Source organism: Dipodomys spectabilis, unplaced genomic scaffold, assembly GCF_019054845.1.
Source record: "Dipodomys spectabilis isolate Male_0828 unplaced genomic scaffold, ASM1905484v1 ptg000783l, whole genome shotgun sequence".
Taxonomy (NCBI): domain Eukaryota; kingdom Metazoa; phylum Chordata; class Mammalia; order Rodentia; family Heteromyidae; genus Dipodomys; species Dipodomys spectabilis.
In genome coordinates, this window is record NW_024871460.1 from 2,984,137 (window position 1) to 2,998,983 (window position 14,847).

General features: G+C 41.1%; 1 protein-coding gene across 1 annotated transcript in view; it reads right to left on the minus strand.

Moving 5' to 3' along the window:
* Positions 1-14,847, minus strand: part of Fer1l6 (fer-1 like family member 6) — a 125,983-nt gene that overhangs the window by 21,216 nt on the left and 89,920 nt on the right. Inside the window, exons 32-36 of the mRNA XM_042673094.1 lie at positions 7,867-8,037; positions 7,334-7,494; positions 3,550-3,692; positions 2,222-2,310; positions 1,713-1,811 (exon numbers count right to left, since the gene is read on the minus strand). Coding sequence (XP_042529028.1) covers positions 1,713-1,811; positions 2,222-2,310; positions 3,550-3,692; positions 7,334-7,494; positions 7,867-8,037 — 663 coding nt within the window. The remainder of the gene's footprint in view (positions 1-1,712; positions 1,812-2,221; positions 2,311-3,549; positions 3,693-7,333; positions 7,495-7,866; positions 8,038-14,847) is intronic.

Consider the following 14,847-nt stretch of genomic DNA (forward strand, 5'->3'; position numbering starts at 1 on the left):
CTCGAGGCCCTGGGTTCCATTCCTCAGCACCACATAAGCAAAAAGAAAAAAGCCGGAAATGGTGCTGTGGCTCAAGTGGTAGAGCACTAGCCTTGAGCTGAAGAGCTGAGGGACAGCGCCCAGGCCCAGAGTTCAGGCCCCACGACCGGACCGCCCCCCCCAAAAAAAAAGAAAAGAAAAGAAAGTACTTCCCAAAGAAAGAAAGGTTAGCTTTGTTAGATAGTCCATAGAAGGCAATAAGATAAAGTTTAATTGAGGCAGCAAAGTCCAAGAGGGACCATTTAGACTTAGACTTAGCAGGCCTAAGAGTATTACACACCAGTAAGACCTGCTTTGGTGGAATGCTGGGAAAGAAGGAAGCCAAGTGAGTGCCATGAGAAGTGAGGGGGGGAAGGAATGGAAAGGATGAATACATACATCGCTCTCTGCACTCTTAGATGGGCTGGAGTTTTGAAAGTTTCACCGCACTCTTCTAGAACCCTTGCTATCATAATGTGAGCCATCATAAAATATGTTTTTAAGGACACATTAATCTTTTGTGAACTGGTGATCAGAAAGTAATTTCAGAGGAGGCTAGGTGTACTTCCAAATAATATTCTGCTGTGCCTATTGCTCCTTCCAGGTAATAACTTATTCCATTAGTCTTGTTCTGAAAAAATGAGAATTTTGAACCACTGGACATGCTTTGATGGCCAAATGCACCAGAGATGTGCATTCTGAACACAGGACGCTCCTTGCTTAGGAAAAGCAAAGAGCTGCTGCATAAAACGGTTATGAATTTACTGCTTCCAGTGGAAGTAGAGATTTCTACTGACTCTCTACATATTCTTCCAGAGACTAAAATGATGCAAGGCCAAGTCTGGATAGAGAGAGAGAGAGAGAGAGAGAGAGAGAGAGAGAGAGAGACAGACAGACAGACAGACAGACAGACGGATAGACAGACAGAGAAAGAGAAAGAGACAGAGAGAGAGATTGCTTCACTTTCCAAGTTCTAGGTTGCTGTATTTTTATCAGTAGCTCTAGCAAATGAGAAAGCCTGAATTTTAGTTCTTGTGTGTGTGTGTGTGTGTGTGTGTGTGTGTGTGTGTGTGTGTGTGTGTGTGTGTGACAGTACTGCAGCTTAAACTCAAGATCTTATGCTCTTGTCTGGCTTTTTCAGCTCAAGGCTGGCACTCTACCACTTGAGCCACACCCTTACTTCAAGATTTTTGCTGTTAATGGAAGATAAGAGTCTCACAGACATCTCTGCTCAGGCTAGCTTTGAACCAACCTTGATCCTCCAATCTCAGCCTCCTGAGTAGCTAGGATTACAGGTGTGAGCCCTTCGGATTTGGCAACATTAGTCTTTCATCAGCGACACAGATTAACTTTTCATTACTAGCACTACCACACCGCTCTACCTTTACAGTTTCAAGTTTATTTTGAATTTCACTGAAAGTTTTAGGTATGCCACATTTAACTAAAGATGCAATACGATTGACTTATGCAATAAGATTGACTCACTAGAATATTTTTATAAAGCAATACCATAGCAAAATGAACAATGAAGACAAACACTTGATTTTTTTTTTTAAATAAAGAACTTAGCCTTCTCTAAGATGGAACCCTTCTGTGGGACATGGGTTCCATGTCTTTTGTGAGGTATAGATTTGGTGAGAGATGGATGAGAGGAGAAGAAAGGAAGAGAGAATGGAATGTGCACATAACCTTACCCTTTGACATAAATATCACTCGACTTTTGGCCTGTGAAGATATTTTCATCCTCTAAGATGACATCTTGTGTGTTCCAAATGGTTACCCTCAACTCATACCTGGAGTGAAGGAAGGCAGCGTTAGGTGGAGATCCTTAAAAACAGCATCAAAATGCTTTGCTTTTGGTGTATATGCTTCTTCAACGTCTATATCAAGTTCACTGAAACCAACCCTTACAGTCTGCATTCCATCAGAATCAAGTTGCCCAGCTGGAAATCCCAGGTGCTCTGAGGGCATCTTGGGGCAGCTTTTCTCTTGTATTTTCCAGCACTTTTAGATGAGGAACTTCCAAGTTCTGAAGATACCACACTGACCACCATTACCATGATCAACAGCATCACCATCCCCCACTGACTCCCTGTTCTCATCGGCCAGGTAGAAAGCGAGGTCTGGTTATCAGGTAACCTCAATGCCACAATCTTCGAGTCTGCTCACATAGCTTCTCTATTGGGAGGTGGAGCAGACTCACCCTTTGGGTTTCCTTGGTGAAATGTCAACCGGAGGTCCAGGCGGAGGCATATCCTTAGGAAACATGTCTACCCACATCTGCAGGCGGCCCTTAGTAAGACCAGAAGATCTTGTTAGCTTTGGCAGAGAGTTGAGAGGCACAGACAATTGTTTATTCATGGTTTTAAAAGATCCTTTCACTAGAAATGGGTATTAGGTATGACTTGGTATCTTTATGAATGTATCACATATTTCTTAACAAAGTCAGAACTACTTTTTTTTTTTTGTCAATCATGGAGCTTGAACTCTGGGCATGGGCTCTGCCCCTCAGCTTTTCAGCTTAAGGCTAGCGCTCTACCACTTGAGCCACAGCTCCACTTCCAGTTTTCTGAGTGGTTTATTGGAGATAAGAGTCTCACAGACTTTCCTGCCCAGGCTGGCTTTGAACTGCAATCCTCATGGGCTGGGAAGGTGGCTCAGTGGTAGAGCGCTTGCCTTGCAATGCATGAGGCCCTGGGTTCGATTCCCCAGCACCACATAAGCAAAAAGGAAAAAGCCGGAAGTGGCGCTGTAGCTCAAGTGGTAGAGCGCTAGCCTTGAGCTGAAGAGCTGAGGGACAGCACCCAGGCCCAGAGTTCAGGCCCCACAACTGGACCCAAAAAAAAAAAAAAAAAGAACTGCAATCCTCAGATCTCAGCCTCCTGAGTAGCTGAGATTATAGGTGTGAGCCACCAGCACCCAGCAGAACTAATGTTTTGTGAGGAGCTAGTTGGAGCATAAATTCAGAAGAGGAAAAAGGTGAGGAAATCTTATTGAGCACCTAGTATGTGGTGCTCAAAGTGCTGTGCACTTTGACACATATTACCTCACGAATTCTTGCATAACCTTGTCAGGGTTCTTCCAAAAGAGTTAATTAATTCAAAAGGAAATTTATTGTTGGTAGTAGTAGCATTTGAACTCACGGCATTGTTGTGTTTTCTGAGTGGGTGCTCTACTACTTATTAATTCAAATGATAAAAAACGAAGTTTGAAAAAGTTCAAAGTTCAACACTGAATCCACAGTTCCTTCACTTTGGCATTATTGATATTTTTGGACTGGGTATTGTTTATTTGAAGTGGAGATAACTGTGTTATATATTGTAGGGTATTTAATTTAGCAGTATCTACTTACTAGATGCCAGTAACACCTACCTACTTCTAATAACCCCAGATATTTTGGGATATTGTTAACGATCCCCAGGGGAGAAGGTCAAAATGATGCTTGGATGAAATACGTGACACACAGGATGCGCATGTAGGGACAGAGCCACATTCCTTGGGCATGAAGGCCACATCTGTCTGCTTGACTACCTGCTCCATTCCTGGCTTGTCCTTGTGGTACAGCGGCCGGGTTTCTATGTGCTCAGGGACGAGGTGACACCCGACCATGGGGATATCCTCCCAAGAGTGCAAAACCTTGAGGGCCAAGTGTTCATAAGACTCCACTGTCTCCTCTGCAGGGAAGAAAAAGAAAGAGACGGATCCAGGGTGTGTTCCAGCAAACAGAAACATAGCTTGCGCTTGACCTTGCTATTGATGCTTGCTTGTTTTCTCTCATGGGCTGCTGCTCTACCACTTGAGCCATGCCTTCAATCCTAGAGGTACATTTCTAACACTACCCTTACAGGTGCATTAATTTTTGCTTTTGAGAAACAGAGGAGGAGAAAAGACAGCAAAAGAGAAGGAGGGTTTTGTTTTGGTGTTTTTTTGGTTCAGTCGTGGGGCCTGAACTCTGGGCCTGAGCCTTCAGCTCTGCAGCTCAAGGCTAGCGCTCTACCACTTGAGCCACAGCGCCACTTCTGGCTTTTTTTCTTTTTGCTTATGTAGTGCCAAGGAATCGAACCCAGGGCCTCAGGCATGCAAGGCAAGCGCTCTACCACTGAGCCACCTTCCCAGCCCAGGGAGGGTTTTGTTAAGTCAAGTTAGTCAGGCTCAGAGACAATGGAGGCATGTTTTTCCCCTTATATATAGAACTAAAATGGGGTCTAAAATACAAACATATATGAGTTCATGTACAGAGTTGTATGCATAAATACATAGTCAAACTTGGATTTTCATGGCATAACATTTTTGAACAATGAACTGTCAGGTTTGTAAAGTGAATATCAGTATTTTGAAATGTGTGTGTGTGTGTGTGTGTGTAGGGTGAGCATCAAGAGGAGGGGACAGAAATACACGGAGAAAGGAATGGTGGGGGAATACAGTCATAAAATGCAATGTAGTATGTATGTATGTGAAACAGAACATGGTAACTTGAAGAGGAGTGGAGTTGGGATGATGAGGGGGAGGAATGATGGAAAGGGTGACGCTGATCAAGATGCACTGAACCCAGACATTGACATGTTGACTCGAAACCCCTTTGTACACTACTTATAGATAACTTTAAAAATAAAGCATTGGCTCTTCACAAAAGAGAAGAAGGGAACAGAAAATGGAAAGAGATGAAGGTAGACTGATGGGAAGGAGAGAGATCAAAAGTTTAGCGCCAGGGGAATGGGAGGGGTTCATAAAAAGGCATGAAGAGCAGTTAGGATCTGAAATGAAGACTCCATTCACACATGCTAATTTAGATTCTGCAGAGCCTATAAGCTGGATTTCAGACACTAGAGAGGCTGTATTTTTGGAGATGTAAAACTATTCGCTAACACTGCATTATGAAGGTCTGGAAATCATGGTGGCCCTACGCTAGGAAGGGACACAATGGATGTCCTTTGTCTCTCCTTATTGGTTCCTACTAATACCTGTCCATAAGTAAGGTGTTCTGGCTCCTCATTATGCCTATGAAGGTAATTCATGTTTTTTTTTTAAAGTATGTGGAAAGATCACTCAAGACAAAAATATTGAAAGAAAATGTTCTAGACAAAATTTAGAATGATATATACACAATGGAATTTTGCTTATCCATTAGAAAGAATGGCATTGTACCATTTGTAAGGAACTAAAAAGACTGGGAAAAATTATATTAAATAAGGTTGCATGGTTTCTCTCATTTGTGGTAGCTAAAATATGCCTAAAAATCTATAAGTCAACACACTGGGTGGTGAGCAAAGGGTTGCAAATGAATTAACTGGAGAGTTCAGAGAGTGCCATTTTGTAGAAAGCCTAAGTCAAAGCCCAACAAAATAAATACTGGGAAATGGTTACCTGCAAGAAGGGGAGTAGTATATACCATGATGTTAAGAAAACTAAGGAAAGGGGTGGGTCAAAGGGTTGTGAGAATGTTGATGGGATGATGATGCACTGCATAAATAAACTGCTTTGTGAAACAGCAAAAAACATCAATACACATCCTACAGAATTATAAAAAGTGAGGGAAGGGTGGGTTGGAAGGGTGAGTGAGAGTGTGGAAAGGGGTGACTTTCATCAAGATGCACTGTATTCACGAACTGCTTTGTTGAATGACAAGTTCTTTGTACAACTACTTAAAGATAATTTTAAAAATTAGAAAGAAAATGATAATAAGACAATAAATGATAATTAAAATGATAGCATAACAAGTTATGGAATGATGAGATTTGATAGAGGAAAACTGAACTTGACTTTACAAAAACAAAGGGCCACATTCCTGGTGACAATAACAACCAGTGAAAATTGGAAAAGTGAAACAAGTATTCAATGAGCAAAATCCTTGTTGTAAAATGTAATCAGTCAGGAACTGACCTTAAACACAATTTCAAATTAGTATGGGGGATAAAAAGTAATTGTTTAATTATGAAAGGTATACTATTTACTGAAGAATAAAATTAGATTAACAGTATATTTTTCTCCAGAAATTCATCAATAATCTGCCTAAGCATCAACAACTCCAGGCAAGAATCTTCAACAGATTCTTGTAAACATAATAAGATATGAAGTTTGGGAATCAAAATGGTGAGAGTCAAGGTAGCATTCCAGCATCCTGTCTGTGTCCTTAATTGGGCTCTTTACAAAAGCACTAATACTAGAATGTGACAATAAAAGGATGCATGTGTTCTCTTATTTATGAAAGCTAGACTTAGCTTATAAATTTATAAGTAAAAGCACTGGGTGGTATGCAAGTGTATACAAATGTTTTAACTGTAATATGAAATATTCAAGAGAGAACTCAGTATGATTCCTTAGAAAAGCAAAGTCAAAGTTCAGCAAAATAAAACATGAATACGTGGGTGCTCAAAAGGGGTGGGGTGGGGTCAGGGGAAAGAGGTAGAGAAATGAAGAGGAGAAGGGGGAAGAATGCAGTTTAGAATTCAGTGTATACCCTGCAAAATTAAGAAAATCCAGGGAAGGGTTGAGAACATTGAAAGGGGTGCCATCAATCAAGATACACTGTACTCAGAAACTGCTTTGTTAAATGGCACCTCCTCTGTACAACTACTTAAAGATAATAAAAACTACTAAATTAATGTTAAAATAGACTTGCTTTGAATCATTAATGAATGCATCTTTTTCATAATCCTAAGTATATGGATCCCTAGTTCCTCTGGGAAATTTATGCAGCATTCTGTCCTGTGATGTTTATATAGAAAGCCTAGTTCTTGGTGTTAAAAGTTATTTGTGTCACATTTGTAGTAAATATGGTTAGTGCTCAACAATTTATATTACATAATATTCATTTTCATGTTATTTTACATCTGACAGAATTCTCCCCTTATCACATATACTGTAGATATCAAAAGAATTAAATCCAGATAGGAAAGTCTGTTGTAGTATTAACTGCAGCAACAACAAAAAGTAAACAAGATGTAATTAAATGGCATAAGCATCAAATGGATTATCGTGATACTTCAGAGAGCATAGTAAAATCCTCATGTTTTACAAGTCATAGAAAAAGCAGAGTACAAAACTATATATGGCATGTTAACAATTCTTACACACACACACACACACACACACACACACACACACACACACACACAAGACTACAAAGAAATTTACCTACATGGCATAACTATCTGAATTTTAGAATTATAAGTGTTTCTCATTTTCTGCATCATTTTCTAGGTGTTCTATGAGCATGCATCACTTTTGTAGTTAGATGACCCTAGCCACAGAAACCAAGCTGATTCAGTCTTTTTCATATGAAGAACAACATCTACACAATACGACAGGAAGTTACCAGTGTCCTCTTCAGTGAAGACAGTTTTTCCAGAAAAGACCTTGCTTCCTATCTGTATTTTCCCAGGGTGAAAGTACGGTCCATCCAGCTTGTTGTCTTTGCAGAGCTTGGTGAGGATTTCAGTGGGTTTGGATGTGTCCCTCCAGGCATTGTATCCTTCTCTGGGAAGTGGGGGAAGAACAGATAGGGTGAGGCCTGGCAAACCCCCATTGAAAGCCCTCAACAAGTTTGATCCATGCAGTTTCCCTCAGATTTGCTTGCCTACCTATGCACTTGAGGCTAGTGCTTTGTTTTGCTTTAGTTTAGTTTTGTTTTCTCTCTTTTCATCTGTATCACATGTAAGATGGGACTGATGAGTCACTTAATGTAAGAAAATTCTTTGCAAAGAGTTTCCTTTTCTTTCCAAGCACAGAACCCTTCTTTTTTTTTTTTTTTTGAAAAAAGTTATCTTTACATAGCTGTACAAAGGATTTTCCCTTCAACATGTCAATCTGTGGGTACCATGCTTCTTGAGCACCAGAGAAAGGCCTTACATTTCATATTGACTCTGCAAGCCACAGGTGGCTCGGTGTTTGCTGTAGAAGCGGTTCTCCAGGTCAATCTTGGTCTCACCGATGAGGTCATCTGTCCCGATCATGTCATGGTCATAGATCAGGATGGAGAGCAGTGACTCCTTAGGGAATGTGGCCTGTATCTCAAATGACCTGCATTGAAGCAGAGGCTTTGGGTGTTAACAATGTCTGAGAACACAAGGAATTTTTTTCCCTCCAACTTTGCTTTTAGCTAGCCCGCCATTCATGGAAACCCATTAATGGTTCAGTAATTCAGTTAACACTTAACAGATATTTGTTAAGTTCAAGTTTTCATTGAGGTGCGATCAACTTCGATTTCCTTTCTCAATTTCAAATACCAGTACTTTCCCTTTTTCAAAGGCCATGTCTTACGTGTTTGAACCAGGGATTTTAGCTTGAAACAGAACCATTCTTGGTTTTGAATATACAACTTCCTGGTTGTAAAATTTGAATCTCTTTTGCCCTTCTCATGTGAAGATGAGGATAAATAGGTCTTCTTTCTAATAGAGCACAGTGGTTAAATGAAATATTGCTTATGGGAAACACACTTCATTTCCAAGCAGTTAAGTCACTTAAGCATTAATGTATTGTTGTTCCCCTCCATTACTTTATCAAGGAATACCAGACATATTATTTTCTTTTTCTCTTTTTAGAATGAAGTAACATTTATTTTGGTTTTTAAACTTAATTATCATGTTTTCTTTTTTTAAATTTTGTTTTATTTTAAAGATGCTGTACAGAGGGGTTACATTTATGTAAGTAAGGTACATCTCTCATTGAGCATTGTTACCCATTCCATTGTTGTTCTCCCACTATCCCTTCCCTTCCCCTACTCCTCCCAGCCATGAAGTTGTAAAGTTCATTTCCAACAAAGTGTCCTGTGAGTATCATTGTTGCAATGGGTCATCTTTTGTACTTCCTTCAGCCTTTTGTTATTTTCCCTTCCCTTCCCCTATTCATATAAATGCATGTACAAGATGGAGAGTTCCTGAAACAAGGACAGACATTGCCAGGGATAAAACAATGGAAAAAGAAAAATGAAATAAAATAAGAAGAAAGAACTAGAGACAGTGCATTGGAGACATCAAGACTGACAACTAAAACAAAAGACCTGTTGTTTCCATGTCTTGGAGTTCATTTCAATTAGCACCATTTTGTATGGTCATATGTACATAGCTCTTGAGCTATTGATTCTCTGTCAGGACTAACCTGGGCATATACTAATTATTACAAATGAGGGAAACCATAGAGCCTATGTTTCTTTGGGTTTAGCTTACTTCACTTAATATGATTTTTTCCAAGTCTTTCCATTTCCTTATGAAAGGGCCAATGTCATTCTTTCTGATAGAAGCATAAAATTCAATTGTGTAAATATACCACATTTTCTTGATCCATTCATCTATTGAGGGGCATCTGGGTTTGTTCTATATCTTAGCTATGGTAAATAATGCTGCAATGAACATAGTTGTGCTGGTAGCTTTAGTGTGGTTTTCTTGTGATCATTTGGGTAAATGCCCAGGTGTAGGATTGATGGGTCATAGGGGAGTTCTAAGTTTAGTCTTTTGAGGAACCTCCATACTGCCTTCCAGAGTGGTTGAACCAGCTTACATTCCCACCAACAGTGTAGTAGTGTTCTCTTTTGGCCACATCCCCGCCAGCATCTGTTATTATTTGTTTTCTTGATAATGGCCATTCTAACTGAGGTGAGGTGGAATCTCAGTGTGGTTTTGATTTGTATTTTTTTTACTTTCCTCTTTTTTTTTTTTTTTTTTGACAGTTGTGGGGCTTGAACTTTGGGCTTGGGTGCTTACTGTCCCTGCACTCTTCAGCTCAAAGTGAACGCTCTACCACTTGAGCTACAGCGCCACTTCTGGTTTTCTAGTAGTTTACTGGAGATAAGAGTCTCATGGACTTTTCTGCCTGGGCTGGCTTTGAATGGTGATCCTCAGATCTCAGCCTCTTGAGTAGCTAGGATTACAGGTGTGAGCCACTGGCACCTGGCTTGATTTGCATTTCTTATGAGCATTTCTTCATGTGTCTATTGGTCATTCTTATTTCTTCTCCAGAGTATTCTCTTTTTAATTCTTTAACCCATTTATTAATGGCGTGATTGTTCTCTGGGGATTTGTTACTAGGGGGAGGGGTTAACTTTTTGAGCTCTAGGTCTATTTTTGATATGAGACCTTTGTCTGTTGTATAACTAGTGAAGATCTTCTCCCAATCTGTGGGCCTTCTAGTTATCTTGCTAGCTATGTCCTTTGCCACGCAAAAGCTCTACAGTTTAATGCAATTCCATTTATTCAGCCTTTCTTTGATTTGTTGATTTCTGGATATTTAGGAAGTTTTGACCTGTTCCAAGGAGCCCTAGTGTATCCCCTATCCCTTCCTGTAACATTTTCAGGGTCTCTGCTTTTACCTCAAGGTCTTTGATCATTTGAAGTTGATTTTGGTGCAGGGAATATATAAGGATCTAACTTCAATTTTCTACATGTGTGTAGACAATCCTGCCAGAACCACTTGTTGAAGAGACTGTCTTTCTTCCATCTGATAATTCTGGCTCCCTTATCAAAGATTAGGTGGCCATAGGTGTGTGGGATCACAGACATATTATTTTCTTAGCACTCTTCTTGCCCCTTTCTTTGGTGTCAATATTGGGGCGTGAACTAAAGACCTGTCACTCTCACTTGACCTTTCCTCCTCAAGTCTGTCACTCTACCACTTATGCCATACCTCCAGCTCTGCTTTGTGCTCACAAACTTTTCTGCCTCAGCTGGCTTCAAGCTGAGATCCTCAGAACTCCTCCTGAATAGCTAGGATTATAAGGATGAGCCATCAGTTCCTGGCTCTGCACTCCTTTTTTTATGCCCATCCTGGGACTTGAACTTAGGGTTTGAGTGCTGTTACTGAGGTTTTTTTGGTCAAAGCAGCACTTTACCACTTGGACCACAGTTCTACCTCTGGATTTTTGGTAGTTTTTATTAGAGATAAGAGTCTTACAGATCTCAGCCTCCTGAGTAGCTCAGATTACAGACATGAGCCACTGGCACCTGTCTCCTACTCCTTTTTTTTTTTTTTTGTCAGTTGTGGGGCCTGAACTCTGGGCCTGGGCACTGTCCCTCAGCTCTTCAGCTCAAGGCTAGCACTCTACCACTTGAGCTACAGCGCCACTTCCACCTTTTTTCTGCTTATGTGGTGCTGAGGAATTGAACCCAGGGCCTCATGCATGCGAGGTAAGCACTCTACCACTGAGCCACCTTCCCAGCCCTCCCATTCCTTTTTAAGTACAATTTTAAATGGGTTTCATTATTCTATTTCATATGACCTTTGGTGGTGTTCTCCTCCCTCTCTACCCTCTCTTTCCCCCTCTACAGGTTGCCCTCCCCCACATGGACTCCCTTTTACATACATGTCATTTTAATTTTTTAACTTTGTTTTTCTTATAAGGCCTGACTTAATTTATTTGCTGTCGTTTTTGTCTTAATGTTTTTTGTTTATTTATTTTAAGACAAGGTCTGCCTATGTAGCTCCAGTGAACTTTAGCTTACAATGCTCCTGCTTCAGATTACTGAGGCCTAGAATTCTAAGCATGAGCTACCATGTTGGGTTCCTATACTAGATTTTGAAAGGAAGAAAACCCTGTTGATGATGAAAAATTCACATAAACAAAGAATTGCAGGACTCGAAGGCCATCTCTATGCAAGACTGAGCCTCTTAAGAGTAGAGACCTGTTCTTTAGATCTCTGCTTTGCTACATCTTGAACTTGGCCTGGATGTGGAATATATATACTTCATGGCTGCTTCCTTGAACTCCAAGGGATCTCAGAAATTAATGACTGGCATAGGACCATAAATCAGTCCAATTTTGGAGGCAAACTATATTCTAAGCCCTAATTACACATTAGTGCAAAGTTTGAAAGAAACAGCAATACTGTTGGATTTCCTGGGATAGAGGAAAATCCATGCTATAGAATTTCTGCACTGGAATACACATTGAAGAATTAAAATTAAGTAAAACCTTGTACTTTTAGGGAAATGTCTTCCAAAAAATAAAATTGAAAGCATGTCAGTGAATCTGCAGTGGTGGCAGCCTCTGGCCTCTCAGACTTGGTGGGCTGGGGTAATATCAAGTGACAGAGAGAGAAAGGGAAGTGGGAGGGAGCCTTTATTTCCCTGCATGTCTGTATGCCATATGGACTGCTATCCTCAGAGTCAGATCCATTTAATACTGATGCGTCTCTGGCCTCAGCTCGACCAGGAGCCATTTAAATCTGACCAGAAAGAAAAAAGCAGAAATGAGGTTCAGCCCCAGTGATGATGGCTCTTCCAGGCAAGGAACGTGGCTGTCTAGGAAAGAAGTCACTGTGCATGCTAGCTGAAGACATAGTGCTGTCTTCCTAGACTCCAAGAGTTGAATTATATAAGCAGAAATTGTAATTGGGAAAAATATCTCACAAAGAAGCTTCCCACATCTATCTCTGAGCTTTGCCGTCACCACGGCTGCCATTAAGGAAGGATTTAATAACCGTTTAACTGGACCCAGCAATCCCACTTTTGGGCATTTACCCAAATGAGCACAAACAAGACCATACTAAAGCTACCAGCACAACTATGTCTATTGCAGCATTATTCACTATAGCTAAGTATGGAACCAACCCAGATGCCCCTCAGTAGCTGAATGGATCAAGAAAAATGTGATATATATAATATGGAATTCTATGCCTCCATCAGAAAGAATGACATCGCCCATTTGTTAGAAAATAGAAAGACTTGGAAAAAACTATATTAAGTGAAGTAAGCCAGTCCCAAAGAAACATAGGTCCCATCATTTCCCTTATTTGCAGTAACTAGTATACATCCAGGACAAGTAGAAAAGGTCAAAAGCTAGGTACATATGACCATATAAGACGATGTTAAGCAACATGAACCCCAAGATAGGAGCACAAGAGGTTTTACTTTTGTTGCCATTGTTTTTAATGTACTTATAATGTACAATGTGATTTTTTTTGTTTCTTTTGTATGTTCTTTCCCCATGTTTTCATTGTATTTGATTCCAAGGCCCTGCATTTTGTATATACATTTTTTCTAATTTGGGGAGGGGAAGGGAAATAACAAAATGCTGAAACAAGGATACAGGTTGACCCATTGTAACAATGAGATGTACAAGACACTAATGTTGAAAATCAACTTTATAACTTGGAGGGGGGGGGGGGAGATGGAGGAGTTGGGGAGGTGGGAAGGGAAGGGATGGTAGGGGAAAAACAAAGGAGGAGGTAACAATGCTCGACAGGAAATGTACTCATTACCTTACTCATGTAACTATTACCCTCTGTAGAGTATCTTTACAATAAAAAAATTTTTTTAAGTTAAAAAAATAAGTTTAACTGCTCCTGGCAACCACTAACAGAGAACTAGATTGTTCCAGTTCAGCTTCCCAGGAAGTGCTCATTGATTAACCTTGCTTGAATTGTAACTGGAGCTGTCATTCAAAGAGTTACCCAAATCATTCACCACGGTAAGACTCCCAGCTATCAAGAGACTTCAGCTTCCGGCTTCTGGCAGCTTGTGTGCCAGTGATTTCATTAGCGGCAAGGCTGAGTTGAGGGGGATAATGTGCCATGGAATGAATGATCAAAAACTGAGATGGGAAAAGCCTTCAGAGCCTCCTGCAGAGCAAAGCTTCCCATTTGATCCTCTGTCTGTTCATTCCTTCATTTGACATTCATTACAGATCCACTCTGAGTGAGGCCCTGAAGATTTTAGCATGAGTTGGTGTTTGGTAAGACAGATTTTTAAAAAGTGGTTAAAGAGATGGCAGTTGCTCGGAAAACACCATGCGTGAGGTGTTCGGAGCACACACTTGCCAGGGAGAAGGGAATAAAGGGTGAAGAAGAAGGCTCTTCGAGTGGGATCTATGGGACTTCTAATTTGCCCTCCCACATCTTACGAGGTAGCCCAGGGTGCTCCCAAACTCATGGCTTTGCTGTTTTAGCCTCCCAAATACTGAGATTAAAGGCATATGCTACCACTCCCTGACACCTCCCAGTATTTCCACAGGGCTGGGTACACTGTCCTCATCTTCTCTTTGTCTTATTTCCTTTCCCTATTCACCAGAGTCCTAGAATGACAGACTGGCAGAATACTTGACTCATGATGGGTTCTCATCATGCAGAAAAAGCCAGGCCTTGTGAAAGCAGAGCGAGGGCAAGGCTGCGGGCAGGAATGGGTATGAGGAGTCAGGGAGCTGCTCTAGCAAGGCACAGACCACCAACTTGGGATCTCATTATTTTTGTTTATGGATAACTGGCAAGGCAAGGCAGACTATCTTGGGAAAATATGAGAGCTAAGAGGCCCTGTCAAACTCCATGGACATGTGCAACCTCTGGACAGTGCAGAGTGGTAGGTCCCACCAAATCCCACTAGTAAGTGCCTAAGGTTTTCTCTGCTCCTTTTCTCATCCATTCATTCACTCATCCATCCACCCATCGAATAATTCCTTCATTCTATAAATACTTATTGAGTACTTATGGGGGGCTGGGCCCTGTCCTGAGTACTGGGAATGTGGCCTTGAGCAGGCTAGAACAAGCCCCTTTGGGGAGTGTAGCCCATGAGCACGTGAATATATCAGATTCACATCAGAGGCTGTGGAGGAGAAGGTAAGGCAGGTCACAGAGCCAGGGCCTCAATGGCTAGGTACTCTCACATCGGTGTCACTGAACAGCAGGAAGGATATAAGGAGGGATCCCCAGACCCTAGGTCAGGCCCCAACATCTGCCGCTCTCTGTTGGAATGCAATGCTCTTGAGCTGGCAGCTCTTGCTTCTGAATAACAAAGGCAGGTCCAACCAAACACCTGTACCTGGACACCTGAATGGACTCTGGAAGAAGCAGGGGAAACAGTTCATCATTCTGGCTCTGTGGACCCTGGCTTTATAATCGGACTAAT